The sequence below is a fragment of the Natator depressus genome, chromosome 11, assembly GCF_965152275.1.
Source record: "Natator depressus isolate rNatDep1 chromosome 11, rNatDep2.hap1, whole genome shotgun sequence".
NCBI lineage: Eukaryota > Metazoa > Chordata > Testudines > Cheloniidae > Natator > Natator depressus.
This window is the reverse complement of record NC_134244.1, coordinates 40,315,020-40,334,402: the sequence shown is the minus strand read 5'-3', so window position 1 is coordinate 40,334,402 and position 19,383 is coordinate 40,315,020. Positions and strand designations below refer to the sequence as shown.

At 40.4% G+C, this 19,383-nt stretch overlaps 1 protein-coding gene across 6 annotated transcripts in view; it reads right to left on the bottom strand.

Annotated features, from left to right (window-relative positions):
• ITGA6 (integrin subunit alpha 6) overlaps window positions 1–19,383 on the bottom strand; it is a 62,961-nt gene that overhangs the window by 28,049 nt on the left and 15,529 nt on the right. For 2 of the 6 annotated variants that reach the window (XM_074967591.1, XM_074967592.1), the window contains exons 2-10: window positions 9,981–10,108; window positions 9,039–9,118; window positions 7,969–8,242; window positions 5,609–5,740; window positions 4,071–4,187; window positions 2,593–2,806; window positions 1,720–1,913; window positions 1,492–1,580; window positions 475–602 (exon numbers count right to left, since the gene is read on the bottom strand). In XM_074967591.1, the coding sequence (XP_074823692.1) occupies window positions 475–602; window positions 1,492–1,580; window positions 1,720–1,913; window positions 2,593–2,806; window positions 4,071–4,187; window positions 5,609–5,740; window positions 7,969–8,242; window positions 9,039–9,118; window positions 9,981–10,108 (1,356 nt within the window). The remainder of the gene's footprint in view (window positions 1–474; window positions 603–1,491; window positions 1,581–1,719; window positions 1,914–2,592; window positions 2,807–4,070; window positions 4,188–5,608; window positions 5,741–7,968; window positions 8,243–9,038; window positions 9,119–9,980; window positions 10,109–19,383) is intronic. The other 4 variants (XM_074967594.1, XM_074967596.1, XM_074967595.1 and 1 more) reach the window with 2 other exon arrangements.

The following is a 19,383-nucleotide window of genomic DNA, read 5'->3' as shown; positions in this document are numbered from 1 at the left end:
AGTGTTTCCAAGTCCGTACTTGAGCATTCACACTACATTGTAAACCTCTGTTTACAGTTGCTGGATCTGGGTCTCCAGCCATGCTAATAAGCTAATGTGTCTATACTGCTCTACACCAACCTCTCACCCAGGTGTGTGGCTTAAGCAGCATCCACACTGTAAAATGACAGAGCTTAGATCTCAGTCCCAGCAGGACTTGGGCTCTGACCCACCCCCCATACCAGGCCTTGAGTGCTTGCTGATCCAAGTCAAACTGATTTGTGTGTGGATGGAAGAGTGGTTTGGACTCAAATCTGAGTCAGAACCTGGGCTTAGTGTACAGTGTAGATATACTCAAAAGAGACCAGACTGATATGTGTGCATTCTTCCCCAGCACAGTTTTCAACCTCTGGAGGAAAAAAAATGCATTACAAACCTAAAACAGAACATTCATCTCTTCAAAGCAGTTTGTTAGAAAACCAATACAGTACACACCTGTAAACAGAGACAGAATCTGAAAGTGACCCAACAGCAATATCAGGGTAGGAGTTTCTATCAAGATCCATATTTCCAGTAATAGAATAACCAAAATATAGAACACTGGATTTTTTGCCATCAAGAATCTAAAAACAAAACAGATTGTTGGGAATAAGACATTTAAGTAATTATCATTGCTTTATACTCCAAAAATCTGAAGAAGTGGGGCATACAAATCCACATGTTCCTTTGCTCTGTTCTTTTGTGCATAGGGTTTCCACCATTTGGGGAATCCAGCATGAGAAAAATGTAACTAGCTGGTGAATATAATATGCTCACTTGCACTCTTCCTTTTTGAACTTGTGTTCTCAGTCATGGAAAAGCAGCAGATGACTTGCACTTTTCTTCAGAGGCATGGCACTTTGGAAGTGCTTCTTTCAGGTGGCACTTGCTCCTGTTCCAGACCTTAGGTCTAGCAGATGCAAGGAAAGTCTGAATTTGTCCCTTAAATATTATAGGCCAGATTGGCACAAAGCATGCACTGCAATATGGCCACTCTGTGGAATGCAAATTAACCCTAAAGCCACTGTTGCCAGCCAGGAAGATTGTACCAGTGTAGTGGGATCATTGGGTAGCTTAGATGTCCATCTTAGGGTTTTATGCTGCTTCCCATCACTGTAGCACCATGATATATCCTCTACCATCACCCCTCCCTGCTGCCAGCATACAGGATATGGCTGGGCTTCCCTGTGCCCTGGTGACTGGTGTGTGCCACAATGTCCTCCTGGGAATCCTCAGGCTACTTTAACACACAGCCACTCCAGGACTGGGGGAAGGATAAAGGAGCTAAAAGCCACTTTTGCACAGACACCTTCTTGAGCTTTGCTGTAGCCGAGGATCTGGGCCTGCAGAAGGTGCACAGAGCAATGCCTATTGTGGAGGTTGCCCAGTGTAATATATTTTTGTGGAACAAAACTTCTTACGCTTATAATGCTCTGCAAGGCTGAGCATAGGTGGTAAAGGGTGTTTAATTACCTGTGCTGGCTTTGTATTTATTCCATTCTTGGATCCGTGATATATGAACACCTTGCCAAAATCATCATATGGTGCCCCCACGGCAATATCTGTTCAAAAGAAATTAGGAGATTTAGATAAATGTTATCCTGATGAATGGTTACATTCATGATAAAATAAGATGCTCTGAATCTAGTTTTAGAAAGGGGGGGGGGTGGACATTCATCTTCAAAAGGTCAATTTTCTCACCTGGGAATCCATCCTGATTAATATCACCAATATTTTCAACTGCAATACCAAACATAGAATCAGTGGTTCCATTGAGGCGAATTGGCTTTACCCCTTCCCATTTGCCTTGTTGGTTAATGTAGATGTACACAGCACCCCCAATTTCTCCATATCGGTCAAAATACTGTGGGGCTCCAACAACAATATCTTGCCAACTTTAAATGAAACAAAGTACAGACATTTTAAAAGAATTCTGAGAAATAAGTGAAAATTCCTGGCAAGTTAAAGACTGCAGGCTGAATATAATGTAAGTAAATTGGTCAGACAAAGAGGCTGAGCAAAGGTCACTAGGAAGCACATTAAATTGGTTCAATAGTGAAAAATTAACCTGGCAATTTTTATTAAAGAAACAAACTGTGTTTGTGGCTTTTCCCCTCTTTTCTGTGCTGTATAAAGAATACCTACGAGGATTTTTGCTTGAATGTGATTTTTTTTCTGCCTTTAAAAAAAAAAAAACAAAACAAAAAAACATATTACCCATTCAAGTTTCAGTCAACTTTTCATCTAGCTGTATTGCTCTAACAATGAGTAGAAAAGAAGAAGTCTAAAACTATTCAATAGTCACATCCTTTCAAATAAATTCAGAGACAGCACCTAGTGTACTTCTCTGAAAAGGAAGCCCAGAGTTAGTATGCTCTATATTGCTAATGTGAAAATCAAGCAAACTGGAAACCTTCCCTATACATCCTAAAGTTAGGGAGGGGAAGGGACACACAACTCCATTCTTCCACATTTTCCTCCATTTGCAAATCATTGTTAGGTACACTATACATACAATGCACTGCAGCAATACAAAACTAGGATTTAATAACATGAGCTTAACAAGAGCCTTACCCATCATTGTTGAGGTCCACTACTGCAACATCATAGCCAAAAGAAGAGGCCAGCCCTTCTCCTTCAAATATATGCACAAGCGAGAGTGTTCTGGGAATTTGGAGATCTTTTTTCAGCAGAACTACAGCTCCACTGTGATTGGCTCTTGGTGCACCTGATACAAAAGTTGTCTCTTCTTGGGAAACGATACCTTTACCAGTGTCCAAAGAGAAACCTAGAACAAAAGAAAACAAAAACCAATAGCTAGAGTTTTTTATTGTTAGATCTGAAAATAATATATATGCACTATATTAAAGTGGTGCCTGGTAGCACTACTGCAACCAAAGTTTAGCAAATATATCCAAAATATATCCACTACATGCTACCAATTTCATTTATTTTTAAATCTGCTATAACAATAAACACCTTATAAATGAAACAGTACACAAGTGTGACTATAGAATGATATGAAGCATATATCCATATAATGTCTGCAGAAAGAAAAGACCCTAAGTTTTTAATATTACAGACTTCTCTCTATATCTCCACCACACCCATGTGTAGCATCTGTAAAATGTACAATAATTGGTCGAACAAATCTGATACTCGATGGATGTGGTTTTGTGTGTGTCTATAATGTGTGTGTAAATGCACACAAACACACCAATCATCTGTACATTTTACAGATGCTACACATGGTTATGGTGGATATTTTTTTTAAAATGTATTAACTTAAAACCAATTTAATAAATCTAACCACTTTAATACAGCTTAAGTACTTAGCCTCTAACACAGAATGAACACTTATGAATTTCATACAAATGTTATTTTCTGTTATAAAAACATGCAAAGCATTGTACAAGCACAGTATTTTATGTTAATGTTAGACAGTATTTGAGAATCTGCTGTATACAGTAGTGGTGAAATCAGCAGTAACATGCTAATTATGTCTATAAAGGACATTTTAAAAAGCATGCAATCCTAAATCTTCAGTTTAAATTCTAAAGTTAATACATTGAATTAATTATTATTTTACATATTTTGAACAGGATTACTGCATACATATATTGGGATAGTGCATGAATTTGTGGTATAAATCCAAGTATCAAAAGTCAGACAAATTGTGAGGAAAAATCTAGATTAGAAGAGAAGTAAATATCAAGCCCGCCTAATCTCCTTTTCTTGGAATCCTTCACCACTGCCGTTCCGATTCTCAATTACAAAAATAAGACAGAGTTTCAGATAAGTTTGGTAAGAAGGCTACAGTATATTTTGAGTGTTACATTACAGATCAAGTCCTCTCCAAAGCCCCTTACTTTATAAGCTATCCATCATCTGAATCCCTGCTGTTACATGCTTTTACTTGAATGCATTTAAATGTGGGGGGGGGGGGGGGGGAATAAAATAAATAAATAACGATTATGTCAAAGTCTGGATACACACACACACACACAAAAGTATGACCAAGACCATATATATTGTCACCTCAGGTAACAAACCTAGGTAGCTATTCATCATCACACCAGTGGATTTGTCCACTCTTACATTGGGAGGCAATGTTTTGTATACAAACTGATCAGGATCAGTATCAGACACACTTGTCAAAAACAGAAGACCTGTGAACATATATGGGAGGAAGAGATCAAAGAAGATAGATACGGTAGTTAAGCAGTAAAAATAACTGCACATCACGTATAACCTAGGGCACAGCAACTGCCAATTAATGCCAGGCTGGCACTGCACTACTTACCAATGAAAGAGGAAGTTAATTTGATTCCAAAGACATGTCAAATCAAGCAAAGGAGCTTTTTAGAGTGACAAAGCCTCTGGGATATAAATGCAACATTAGACTTGTTTTGAAAATTTAATGCTGATGAACAGGAAGACAAAAATACTATTGTCCTGCTTATTGCAGTCTTATTCTGTTCAGCATGAAAGCTCCTCCATAACATCCGTAGCCCTGGCATTCCTGCCTCAATCCAAATGGACCACTTAGATCTTTAGAAATGCTATGAATTCATCTCTCTACCATCACTATTTATGGTCCCCAGCACCTACAGATTCTTGATCTGATTCCTGTTTAACTGCAACGGATGTTCTATTTCTTCTTATAACAAGTCTCATTCTCACTTTCATTTCTTCACTCTAAGATGGCTCTCTCCTTGGCAATGCTCTCTCCCAGACCTGATGCTAAGAATTAATCCCTCTCTCTTTCCATCACCAGCTCTTCTGGCTCTATTTTACTAGCATGTGCTTAAACCCATTGCAAACGTAAAGAGTACTGGTGTAGAAGTGTCACACAAATCAGCATTTGGAGCAGAAAGACGCTTCTTTCTCTTGACACTACTCAATTTTTCAAAGATCCCATTCAGCCTTTATTCTTTCTGGTTTGTAATGGCACCTCTCATTTGGCCTTTCTTCTTCACTGTTTGCATTAAGCAGGACGGTTTTCTTTTGCTTTTCATCATGAAAATCACACTACATTTTTATTAGTGTCAATCCATGCTAATGATTAAAAGCTTTTAAAAACGTATCTGTAATTACCATGTTGTATTTGAGTTATTTAGGACAGCCATCAGCTGTGCAAAGAAGCCTTAGGAGTTAAGGGACTGGTAGTTCGGTGCAATGTTTATGCTCTCAGCACACACACAATGCCGACTTAACAGTTATTCTCAGAAACTCAGGCTTTACTACAGCTCCCAATTCTACTTGCTGGTGGCCACATGATCTAGGAGTATGAATCCACAGACAGTACTTACTGTTAGAGAGTGACTATAAGCACATAATGAGAATTTGCAGGTCCTCATCACAGCTCTTAAATGTCTCGTTACATTTGTAGCTCTTATAGGTACCTCAATGGAGTATCATTTTATACTTAGCCCGCATATGTAGAGGAGGATGTGAATGACCAAATATGGTTGCATTTTACAGGGGCATAAAATAATTGATTTCTGCTTGTATTTTATGGTATTGCACACCTTTGGATAGCGAGTGTTCAAAACGACTGAAGAGTTTTACCATCTGTGCTTAATCCTACCTAAATAACTGTTAGCTGGCACAGGAACTAGATTCTCAGCTCGGCGACTCTCACTACCAACTTCATAAGGCCCATCATCAAAGATATCCACAGCATAAAATGTTTGATTCTTTTGCTCTGCACGAACCACCCCTGAAGGAATGAAATGGTAAAATAAAAATGGATGAATGACAAGAGAGAAAAATAATAGATATATGGTTCCTGATTGACATTAGCAATATTGTCCTTGTGATCATTGTTTGAATTGGGAGGAAGAATAGCACATAGCCTGAAGTTATGTTTTAAAATCTCATGGTATTGTATGCATATGGGTGTCATGATGCAGCAAGTTTATGATGCCAGGCAATGATCTGGGAAATATGGTATACATTATTAAAATTGTCAACAAAACATTGAATACACTGATCATCAACCCTCTTCACTCAACATATCATTTCACCCTTTCAACAAAGGCATTATAGACAAAGCTTCTAGATCCATAAGATTTCAAAATACTGATAGTAATTTTACTATCAAATTATCACTAAATGCAGCCAATAATATAAATTAGGCAACATCCTTTTTTTTAAGGGAAAAAGAGCTAGATCTCACATCTCTACCTAATCAAAATGGGTGCTTCTCTTTAGTCAGGCTTATTTAACAATTTGTCAAGTACAGACATGTTTTTCCGGGATATGAGAGCATATTCATAAAACTGATGTACTGCCATAGCAGTTCTCTGCAATTAACATAAAGCAATCTCTTAACTCAATATGCTCCTTCAGCTTGTTCAAATTTTCTTGACAGAAACAGATATTTGGAAAATTAAGTCTTCACAAAAAGTATACCTTGTGCCAGAGCATAACTCAAATATTTTGCATGGTTCGTGTGCCAGACACAGGTGTATGAAAGAACACTGTATAACAGGAGTCAAAGATCAAACAGGCATTCTAAAGGAGGGGGAGGGAAGTATTTTGCAGCTATTGGTGTAATGATGTGCAAAAAGAAATCTCTTAAAAAAACAAACAGGCCAGGCATTTGAAAATTTCTCAACATAAACCAAAGGATACAAATCTATCCATTGTTTTTCTGAGTTTTGCAACATTTGCTAGGTGATATGTGCCAGTTGCCACAGTCTTTAGTTTTTACTCAGGCATTACTCACCCATTAAAGTCAATGGAGTTTTACTGGAGTAAAAACATAAGGATTTGCCCTTGAATGTTTAAATATTTGCTCTGTGTGCAATCATCTTCCCATGATCCTGCCATACTGAACGTGTGATATATTAGGGTATGTCTACACTGAGTTTTAAAAACCTGCAGCAGTGAGTCTCAGAGACAGACTACAGACACAGGCTTACGAGCCAGGCCAGACATTGTGGCTCGAGCTGGAGCTTGGACTCCAAAACTCACCCACCTCCCTAGGCTTTGGAGCCCAAACTCCAGGCTGTGCCTACACTTCTGCCCTGCTGTTTTTAGCATGATAGCACGAGCCCCACCACCCTGCGTCTGAAGACCCAGGCTCTGAGACTCACAGCTGCAAGTTTTAAACATATTGAAAAGGTACCCGCAGTTTCCACAGAAGATGACTGATGTCACAAACACAAAAGAATGAGCACATTGCAGGATCAATTAGGATAAAAGTTTTAGTGCAGACATTTGTCTGAATAATTGCTCAAATGCAGAAAAATGAGATGTTTGCCAAATAATGCTAAAAATATGTATATACACACTCAGTGTGACAGTTCCACCCTTTGACACAAGCACTGAATCCTGCAAGAAAATTAAGACCAGTGAAGTAGGAGTTTCCTACAACAGCATGTAAACTTATGTAATCCACCCATTAGCTATTCCAATTTTTTAAAGCCTTCCCCTTACAACAGTGATCCCCAAATTTTTTACCTCAAAGGGTCCCCTTCCCCTTCTCCCCCCCCCCCCCCCAGCTGGGGCCCAGAGCGGGGCCACAACTCCAGGAGGGGAGGAACGCAGGCGGGATAAGGGGGCTAAAGCTGGAGCCATAGCTGGAGGCGGGGGATAGGAGCAGAGCCTTGGCCAGGGGTCAAGGCCAGCAGCTGGGACCGTGGACGCAGGGCCAGCAGCCGCGGCCAGAAGTGGATCCCCAAGCAGGCAGCCGGGGCCAGGAGCAGGGCTGGGTGGCTCTCCCTCCCCACCCCTCATGGGGGCTGGACCGGGCCCCTGCCGCACCCTCCCAAACGTTCCTCTGTGCCCCCGTAAGGAGGGCGCGCCCATAGATTGGGGACCTCTGCCTTACAAGTTTTTAATCTGACATTTTTGACAGTAACATGGAGCTAATAATTTAGCATTTACAAAACCGGGGTAAATCCTGAAAAATCTAGGAGTGGGGAAAAGAGAGGGTAATACCTTTCCAGTTATAAGTTCCTGGTGCACCAAATACAACATAATGGTAGTCTCTAGTAAAAGTAGCAGCTACACCTTGCTGACATGAACCAAATTTCTCATGGCCCCTCAGTCGGCCATCACAAAAACTCCATTCTCCACCATCCATAGCAGACTCATCATCCTTAGGATCCTTAATAGTGAGATCCTGACTCAGCAGGTAGCACCTTCCAATGATATCACGAGTTTCCTGAACTGTGTTTACATATTGCCTTTTCTCATAGCGATGTGCACATGTCTGCAAGAAAAACAGAGATACAGTAGATAAGCAAAATGTTTTATGCCTTCTGTATTTTTTTCCTGCAAATCATTAAAGCCAAATAATGAGAAGGCCATTCTCTATAAGCTACATGCTCCCCTAGCAGCAATAGCATACAAACCAGGTACTTATGTCTGGAAGAACAGTGACAACAGAGACTCAGAAGTTGAGTCACATCCTCTTGTAACGTCTGCATGCTGGCAGGAAGAAAAACCACCACCACCACATCGGCTGCATGTAAAGTTATTGGAAACCTTGCAGATCACAGCACTAAAATGCACATACTCAATATTTCACATAGGCTGGAGGGCAGAGGGCATGCTTGCTTCTGCACAAACCATGCTGCCATTTCTGGGAGAAGCCAGGCTGTCACTGGTTCCCTGCTGATGACATGGTGAATTTGCCCCTCCCTCCATGCAAGTTAATACTGCATCCAGCAGCATTACTAACTAACAGTTTTGGAGGTAAGGGAGAGCCGAGATAGGTGAGGTAATATATTTTATTGGAACAAATTCTATTGTTGAAAAGGGGACAAGCTTTTGAGCTCCACAGAGCTCTTCTTCTGTGGAGCTCAAAAGCTTGTCCTTCTCATCAACAGAAGTTTCAGATTATCTGCAGTGCCTCATTCTTCTAGGGAAAATTTTAATTCCTTATGTTTAGGAATCTAATAGCAACAAAACCTAGAAAGAGTTCTGTAAAGGTACAGAAGTGCGGACAACTTTAAAACATGCAGCCTAAACAAATACTAATAAATATTCTAGTCCTATAGACTTACCACCACTTTTCCTCCTGGCCCCTGACTTTGGACAGTTACACCCATCCACTGGTCTTCTTTACTCTCAGTTGCTGGATCAGCTGCATCATCACAACACAATTTTACACACTATGGTTAACTCTTGTCAGAACATTTTGTGCTTTGATTATAAACATACAATTTTAATTCAGGTTTCAGAGGGGTCGCTGTGTTAGCCTGTATCAGCAAAAACAACGAGGAGTCCTTGTGGCACCTTAGAGACTAACAAATTTATTTGACAAGCTTTCGTGGACTATGACCCACTTCATCAGATGCATGGAGTGGAAAATACAGTAGGTAGGTATAAATATACAGCACATGAAAAGATGGGAGTTGCTCCCATCTTTTCATGTGCTGTATATTTATACCTACCTACTGTATTTTCCACTCCATGCATCTGATGAAGTGGGTCACAGCCCACGAAAGCTTGTGCCCAAATAAATTTGTTAGTCTCTAAGGTGCCACAAAGACTCCTTGTTAATTTTAATTCAATATTTGTTAACAACTCCATACAGTACCTGAAACAGCCTGTAGGTGGCACTGTCTATACACTTTACCCATACAACAAAACCTTAATTGATGAGGAGGATTAGTTAGATCAGTGAAAAAGGATTTTGTTTTTTTGTTTTTTTTAAATTAAGATATAACTTACACTTACTGAAAAACATGATCGTAAGCAAAACATCTGGATTCAAAGTCATCAATATTGCTTTAGCAATTAAGCTAAGACTTGTTTTCATTCAATAACTAAATAAGAAAAGCTGTAAAAACATTTAAAGAGGATAAGAATAAGTGTTCCTTGTGATCACTGATTTTAAGAAAAAGAAAGATGCTATATTCAGTGGGAAAGACCATGGAGGCCTACATCTGATAAGCAAAAACAGGCAATTGCTTCACTCCAAAGAAAAATATGGAAGAGCCTACTGTTCTCATCAAAGAGGACACGAGTGCAAAGCGTCTCTGGGGATGTTATGTCACAGCTATACAACCCTCCAGTTCTGTTGGCTTGCTGGGATGGAAAGGCTTTCTCCCGAGGTGCTCCAACCAGCAATCTGTTGAGAGAGAAATAGAAAACTATATATTTTGAGGAACTTGAGTAACTTGAGAGAAGTAACAAGAGTAGAATCAGGGGGTGCTATTTTGATATGTCAGTAGAGATCTGATTTGTAAACTATTGAAGGAGGATGGCATAGTTACACCATGACAATTTTTCTAATTGTTTTTTTAAGTAGATCATTTAAAAAGTCTCTCTCTCAAAGCATGGTGGTTCTATGAAAACTGATTGTGTAACCATGGCATTGTGAGGTTCTCCAATCATCTAATGATTTCATTAGAAATATGCTCAGTTTACAAAATTCCCTAATTGCCATTCAAGCAAATTCAGCCTGTGATCTGAGAATCAAGTTGGATTCTTTATGGCTAGTTCACCTTCAACAGTAGTACAGAAGGTGACCCTGAAAAACCCTGAAAATTTAAAAACCTAGAGCTGATAGAAAATCAGAGTTTACATCCAATGGAAAATTCTGTTACAGTATTTGGAAAAAAATTTTCATCCCAAATCAGGATGAAAAATTGAAATGAAATTTTTCACAGAATTAAGTTCCAAAAATCTGTTTCTAAATGTTTCATTTTGACATTTCTGATCAAAACTAAACATTTTGACATTCTGGAATTAAAATGCTTAATTTTGTCTCAACTCAACGTTAATCTGTGTCCTCCTGACCTGCTGTGGTATAATGTGCTACAACCTGCTGTAGTTCGAGTGCCTTGTGGCCCTGTTCTCCTCCATAGGCTGGGCTCCCCAGCCAGACTACATTTCCCATGAGTTACTTTGCTCATGCCATTCCCACAATGCATCGTATCAATTCAACAAGAGGCCAGATCATGGTGAATCATGGAAGGTCTAGTCCAGCCCGGAAGCTCAGCCCACAGAAAAAAAAATGAGGGCACGTGGCACCCAAACTAGAATTCCCATGAGGCAACATGGCAACGCACACACACATATATTAATGTTTAACTGACCCATAACAAAATGTTTTGATTGGTTCAAACTAAAATGCTTCTATTCAGTTCAACCTGAAACAAAATATTTTGTTTAGATTTTCCTAACGGGAAAAAGTTTGCAAGATTTCAGTTTTTCAGAACCTGCATTTTCTGCTGAAAAAAAATCAATACAAAATTCCCAGCTCTATTAAAATTACTTCAGGCCTTCTTTACTCATCATAAAGGAGCAAAAAAGAGAGCATACCTTTATTTGATTTTCCAGGTTACCTTTTTTAAAAAAATCCAATATCTAAGTACTATCAGCTTGTGGCTGCACTAGCATAGTCCCCAAAAGTCTAAATATTTTTCAGATGGTTTTTGCCTAGGCAGCTGCTGTTTGTCCTTCGAGACTATTACTGTACCAGGTTCATGAACCAAGAAAAATCTTCAATCATCTTACATAAATTACTGCTGAATGGTGCTACAAACCTTAAATTTTATCAGATGCACAAGACAGTTAAACAATCATGCACGTCATGAACAGGCTCTAGTGAAACGGGTTTAAATTAGATTGGTACATTCTAGAATGCATTTTCAAGTAGTGCCCAAAAAGGTATTAAAACGTGGTGGAACTAATCTATGCTGCAGCACTACAGGTCTGCCCTGTAGAGCACAGCAGAGTGGGCCATAAGACAGTTTCAGGCACTGCAGCACAGGTCATTGTAAACATGCTGAGAACTATTAACTCTACATTTTAATTTCTTTCATTCCTAATAATGTTCAATTAATCTTTAGTTCAATCAATCAAGCAAAACTTACTGTAAAGGTGCAAGTCAAGCATCCCAATGCATGAACAATGCACTCTACTCACCCTGCATATCATTCTTAAATAGCAGAAGTCCATAACAGAAATTACTGAACTACTGTCACAAAGTAAAGCTCAATCTCTGGTTAATGATGAGATGTGCACAAAGCTAGTGATGCTGGGCCTTATGCACCAGGGTGAGTTTCATCCTGGTTGAGGCAGTCCAAATGAATCAGATTGTATGTTGCCTGGATGAGTTCTGATGGATGAACATGAGTATCATTACAGATTGATAATCTCTTTTTTACATTTGAGTAGTCATTGGACTGTTACTTATTCTAAAAAAATTTTAATGAAAGGAACTGAAACAAAAAATAAATGTGAGCTTATGTTGAGAAATATAATTGCTTCTGCAGCTGTGTGCATTCTGGAGTCTATTTTAGCTCTTTTGCTGGTGATCAAAACCCCTTCCTCCCAAGGAACCAGAACAAAAGAGGATTTTTTTTTTAAAAGATGTTTATATTGGCAGGGGAAACAATAAAGATTAAAAACAAAATGCTTACTGTGAAAATGGAGTTTAAGTGAGTTCTTGAATTTTTCCGAGGATGATTTGCCTATTTATTGCAAGCTCTCCCTTACTGCATAATGGATATGACTAAAACTTTCAAACACAAGTACCTAAAGTCAGCCTCTAGATCCATATTTAGACACCTTTATAAATATAGTCTGATTTTGAAAGTTGAGTCAACAGGAGCAACATGTGGGTGCTCACCAGAGACTCAAAGGTTCAGGTTCTGTAACTGATTTTTCTACTTTATGTGCAGCTTAATATATTACCATTTGAGTCATAAAATCGGCAAAGAGTCCTGTGGCACCTTATAGACTAACAGACGTATTGGAGCATAAACTTTTGTGGGTGAATACTCACTTCTTCACCCACGAAATCTTATGCTCCAATACGTCTGTTAGTCTATAAGGTGCCACAAGATTCTTTGCCGCTTTTACAGATCCAGACTAACACGGCTACCCCTCTGATACTATGTCATAAAATGTAAGCCATAAAATATAGAAGATGTATAGCAAGTTAGCACTGCTGTCAGAACCTTAACTTTTTACAATTTCAGTTGTGCAGACTTAGGGCTGATTACTGGCAAATAACCTCAAAGGGACCATGAATGCAGATAAGTACATTAACAGAGTGTTGCAGAATCAGACTCAATGTTGCATTAGTCTACATTTCTACATTCATTTGGTTTAAGTGTGTACTATACTACCGGTGGCATTCTCTGTTAGCCAGTGAAATTGCAAGGTAATTAAATGAACTACTAATAGTAGTCTTACTATTTCACCCTTGGCACAACTTCTGTTAAGGATCATTCCGCCACTGGACATAGCTGAACTGTTACCTCCTAGCTGAATACAAGGCTTCTATTCTCCCTTAACTAATCATAGCCCAGTAATTAAGAATTTGAGTTTTCCAAATTAAGATTAATTAAGGGAATTATTACTTCTGTGCTTGTGGCCAGGTTGCCACCTCCACAGCTCCACTTTCATGGACTAGGGTGGCTCTGCAGCAGCCTGCCTCCTTTTTCCCCCTCTCCAAAGAGCACCTCACTCCATACCAGACACTCCAAGATACTATGAACAAGATTTCCCTTCTGGGGTCCAATTAATTAAGTCCCGCCAATAAGGGGGCATAAAACAAATGGAATTCAAACCAAGAAGATTCTTTTGCCCCAGCCTCTCCTCCCTATCGGTCTGCTCTCCCAGCAGTAACTCCCAGGACTTCTTGCTTAGAGTTTGGCCTTCTCGCCCTCACTCTACAGACCGCTATGGAGGAGAGCGATCCTCTTCTGAATCCTTTTTTCTTCCACAATCCCACTGCGTGGTTCTCAAAGGAGTTTAATTATACTGATCAGCAAGAAGAGCTCTGCCTTCTCCACAGGCCTCCTCCCTCTGGCTCTCCACAGGCCTCTGTTTTATCTAATCCAGGCCTAATCAGCCTACTTGACCTCCCCACTCCCCAACCACAGTCACCAGACCTCCTTCATTTTCCCAACCTGGGGAACAGAGTGACTGTGTCACAGGTAGAGCAGAGACCTTGTGACAGTGCCATTAGTTAAAGCGATAATTCAACTACTTTTTTGAGCTTGGTGCCTTTGGTCATGACTATGGTAGTTCCCTCCTCCAACCTCAAACACTGATCAGCAGCTGGCTTACAATATATGGATTTGCTCCATCACTCTCCCAACCTAATGTCCAAATCTGAAGAGAACATGCATGTTTTAAGGCTACGGCACTGGAGGAGCAAAGTTTTAACTCCAGGTCTGCATGAAAGAACACCTATTTAACTAAATCCCGCTACCAAGGTATCATTTTAGCTCAATTGAAAGAGACCTATTTCTTGGTGCTTAGGTCCCAGATTCAATCCCTGCCAACCACTGTGTTGTTTGTGGGCGCTTGAAGCCATGGCTCATTATAGTTAAAAGTACTTTACAGAGTAATGCTGTACAACACTAATAATCATTCTATACAGACAGAATTATGGAGACAAAACTTACTTGTTTTTCCAAAAGTATATGGGGAACTATACTACCCCCTCGCCCCCACCAAAAACAGCAAAATTCCTGTTGATTTCAGCTAAAGCAGGATCTGCCCCATGATTTTTTTAAAACGAAAACTTCCAGTATATATACACATTTCTAATAAGGGAGAGGAGGTGGAAATTGGCCATCCAGACACTATTAGGTGGATCTGATGTCCAAATTTGCCAACTGTTGCTGACCACTGTTCACTGAAAAGGTCTGAATTTCAAATAAATAGATGGAAGCAACGTAGTTTCATCAAATCTAGTCCAATGAAGTGCTTAAAAAATTATAAACTACTGCAATATCAAGCAAATCAAACAAACCAGCAATAGATTTCCAGTTTAACAGTCTATATGTAATACTAACCAGAAGACTGTTTTAATTTAAATTCCTTTCTGCTTTCATCAGTAACACTTGAGAAACTTAACAAGTGACTGAGAGAGAACTGCAGCATTATATGCTTGCAGAATCCTTTAAACTTTAATGAAAACTGTGGTAACAAAAATAGAAGTGGGAGTAGTGGCAACTCAAAACTATCTCAGTTTCCCCCCCTATTTTTTTTCATGTAAACATATCCATCATTTGTGAAGTGGGACCTGCAGTTAAGATGAAAACCACGTATCAACGAGATTATTTTAAAAGTTAATTGTTCATAGCCCTCACCACTTTATCACTTGACCAAACTTTACTGGATGCTTTCCCATCTCTAGTGAATGTCTTTATCCTGTTCATGTCTCAATACTTTACAAGAGACAATAACATTTTGTAAACATATTTCTATAAGAAAAATAATTTCAGTGATTCATTATATCAACTTTAGACCAAACACCAAACTGGATGAAAAACTGAAAGGGACAACATCCAATTAACATACTAGAAAGAAAATCCTGTTCACACACCCTGTATTTGCCATGCTCTCTTTTAAAGAGACAGGATTATGTTAATGATCCCAGCCTCATCACCATTATGCGGACTGGAGTAGCCATAGAATGATAGGGTTAGAAAGGACCACAAGACATTATTGAAAGTGTTTTCTGGGTAACAAATTACTTGTATCTACAAATAGGCTGAATAAAGTAGTCACAGGTATCAGCAGTTTAAAATTTGGTTACCTTCATCCACCACAAATGTCTAATTTAAGGTTGCTATTACTGGGAACAGTGTAAGATATTGTGCACCACTGTCCTTTTCAAAAAAATTGCAGCATAAACACAAGGAACATGAAATTAGGAAAGTGATGAAGGCAAGTGCTGTAGTGGCTGAACTGTCACTTTACAGACTGCTATGGAGGAGAGTGATTCTCTTCTGAATGCTTTTTCTCCCACACTCCTACTGCTTGGTTTTCAAAGAGTTTAATTATATTGACCAGAAAGAAGAGCTCTAAGGACTACTGGTAATTTACAAACCATAGTTTAATCCTATTTGTGTTACCCACTCTCCCTCCCCCCAGCAATACACTCCTTTTGTTTGCCACACTCACTGGTTTCATATCAGATGAAATTTTAAGCTTTTCTGGACAGAGACAATTTCTACCACAGCACAATATGATCCTGATCCTGACTGAGGCATCTGGATAACCTTCAGCAGGAGACTGAGTCTTTGTCCCCTTAAGTTTTTGTGGCTGCCAATGCTGCCAATTAAGGAGTCTAGTCCTTGAGCTCAAGCAGTAGATGCTCATGCTTTTAGCAGTGAAGATCCCAAGTTCAAACCTCTTTCTCAACATAAGCAGGGGCAATTCCATTCTTGCAACACTTGTAAATAATTCTATATTAAAGGCATTTATGAACATGGCATTTAGAAGATGGGAACAGCCCATAAGCATGAAGAGATCACAGGGAGAAAGTCAAGTGGGAAACATTCTGTGTACAGTCAGAGCAGATTGTGCTAGAAGTTAATGAAAGATTTGTATTGACCTCAGTAGGAACACGATTGGCCCTGTACGTGTAAAAGCACTGTTCCAACCCATTCTGAGACAAGTTATTACAGGCATCTCCAAGTGAGCACTGTCCCTATAAATGTCTTGACTGTTGTTGGCTTTTTAAAAATGAAGGTAGACAGCTCACCACACACATTGCTAAAACAAGCTGGTCAATACAACAGAGAAGTTTTATTTGAAATTCTAGTGTCACAGACACCATCTCTGCTTTATGATTGGATTCAACTCTCAGAAGTGATGAAAAACAAACAGTTCAAGTCACTGCCTAAATACCTAGTGGGGTCTATTCTTCTCTCTGTATACTTGCGTAATTCCTGTTAACATGCACATGAGTTATATGGCATATCATCAAGAGATCAGCCCTCCTTCTCCCCTCAACACCCAAGATCTCCCAAAAATCCAACAGGTGATTATGTTAGCGCAGAACCACTTTGTGACTCTTTCTACAAGGATAAACACCATTTACAGTTTGTACCAATGGGTATGTTTAGGTCATTAATATGTGAAGTCCTAGAGTACAGGGGACTGTACTAGAAGACCCCTCAAGGTCCTCTCCAGTACTATGATTCTATGACTCCATTGGTGTATTTTCAAATTATCAGTGTAAAGATGTTTCCCAGACACATCACTAACCTGTTTTCTAAACCCCTGATGTTTAAAGGATTATGGTTTTCATGTAACTAGTACAGCTCTCCCTAAAGAGCAGATTGTGTCATAGGGAATGGGAGAAGAGATGGACAGCACCAGAAGGGGCAGGGTAAGTAACTACAAAGCAAAACTAGGCTCTGTTCTGGTGTATAGGAAGGGGGTCAACCCCAATGGTTCTGTGCCCAAATAAATTAATCTGAAAAACAAATGCTCCTCCTTCATGTTCATTCAAAGAGCCTATTACATATAGATTTTAAGGTTCTTTTGCAGATCTTCACTCTGACCCAAAAACCCCTCAATGCCAAATGGCCAGAAGGTTACAAGAATATCCTGATTCTGGTATGTACATTTGGGTTCACCAAAGAATGTCATGTGAGGTCTTAAATGAAAGCCAGGGTTACAACAGTCATTAACATAGTTTATGAAAGGCATATACAAATACTAGATAAGAAGTTATGTATGTATATTAAAGATATGTTATTACATTCTGTATTACAGGAGAGGTGGGGAACATGTTTCCTAGGAGACAACGGATGTTGATTCACCTGCCTGTTGGCATGTAAATTCAGCTTTGTGAGCTAATACCCCAGACACATATTTACATATGAAGTCAACAGTTATAGGGAAGTCATCACGGAAGAGAACCTTATCTTATCTTGAGATACACTTCAAAGGCTGGACACCAAAGGGGAGTGCTTCAAAGGGACTCAGGGACTGGGGTGCACCGATTGTTATGCCTGGCAAAATAAGGACCAGCATTGCACAGAAGAGAGTGCTTGACGGTGGTGTCACAGAACTGACACCCAGTTAAGCACAAGCAAGTCTCCCTCACACAGAAGGCAGGAGGGAAACAAGGTGACTCTCAGTCCTGGGTACCCAGAAATCCATTACATCTACAGCAGTGGTCACCAACCCGTAGATCGCAATCGACCTGTCGATCCTGGTCTCCCAGCTGATCGCGATCTCCGCCGCAGCAACACAGCGGGGTTGCCTGCCCCTAAGGCCCCAAGCCTGCCGCAGCCCCTGCAATTCCCAGAAGCAGCCAGCATCCTCATGGCTGCGGGGGGAGGGGAGGCCATGCGCTGCTCCTGCCTGAAAGCACTGCCCCCACAGCTCCCATTGGCCGGGAACATGGGAGCTGTGGCAAATGGGAGCTGCAGGGGTGGTATCTGCAGAGAGGGGCAGCATGCGGAGCCACATGCCCCTCACCAAGGGCTGCAGAGGCGTGTTGGCCCCTTCCGGGAGAGGGGTGGCCACGTGGTGCACTACTGGCTGGCAGGGTGGGGGGGTGGCCCGGCTCGTGATGGGGAGGAGGTGCCAACGTGCCTGAGTGGGGTCAGGGCAGACAGGGAGCCTGCCTTAGACCCACTGTGCCGCCAACCGGGAGCTGCCCAAGGTAAGTGCCCCCTGGCAGGAGCCCAGCAGGGACCCAGCAGATACAGTATTTTGGCACAAACTATATTTTTCTGGTAAACTACAAAGATGATTTGTTTGGTTCAAAAGTTCCTTTTAAAATGCATTTTTCCATTTCCTATGTGCAGTTCTTTTTGTCTAACTTTGGAGCCGGCTAGCCATTGCTCAAGAAGGACCAGCGGCAGGGAAAAGAGAGGAGGTGCTGCATTTTACATCAAGAATCTACACACTTGTTCTGATGTCCAGAAGGAGGTGAGATGCAGACCAGTTGAAAGCCTCTGGGTAAAGATAAAAGGGGTAGGGATCTATTACAGACCACCAAATGAGAAAGAGGAGATGGAGGAGACATTTCTAGAACCGAAACATTCAAAACACAAGAACTGGTAGTACTGGGAGAGTTAAACTTTTTCCACACCTTTTCGGTGGAGTTCTGAGAGAGAATGTGTTTAAGTACTTGGAAGTCTGGAGGGCACCCAGAGCAGCCAGCCAGTGGGTTCCAAAACTCAGAGATGGATGCCAGACGGAAGGTCTGTGCCCTGAGAGTGTGCCTTCAGGCCCCCTAGATTAGGGTAGTGGCTTGACTCCATTCAGGCTCCAGGAGCTTGAAACATACTAGGGATCCAGAGCAGCAGAGATTCCCCTCACAGTAGTCTTAGTAGGTAGCTTGAAGGAGGCACTGGAATATGTGCCAGTAGGTGACTCTGCAAGCAGTCCCACTGAAATGAAGTCAACAGAAGCTTGTCACAGAGAAGCTAGTGATTAGGTTTGATCTGCTATTGCACTTCATTTTTCTAATGACCATGATTTCACAAGCTCCATATTTCCTATCTGCCAGAAACATGCTGTAACTAGACTCACTTTCTATTAGCTTAGTTATCCTGAAAAGTCTGAACCTGTTGGTTATAGCTCTTATTTTTGCATCAGCTTTTCTTCATACACTCTACAAAAGGCTTC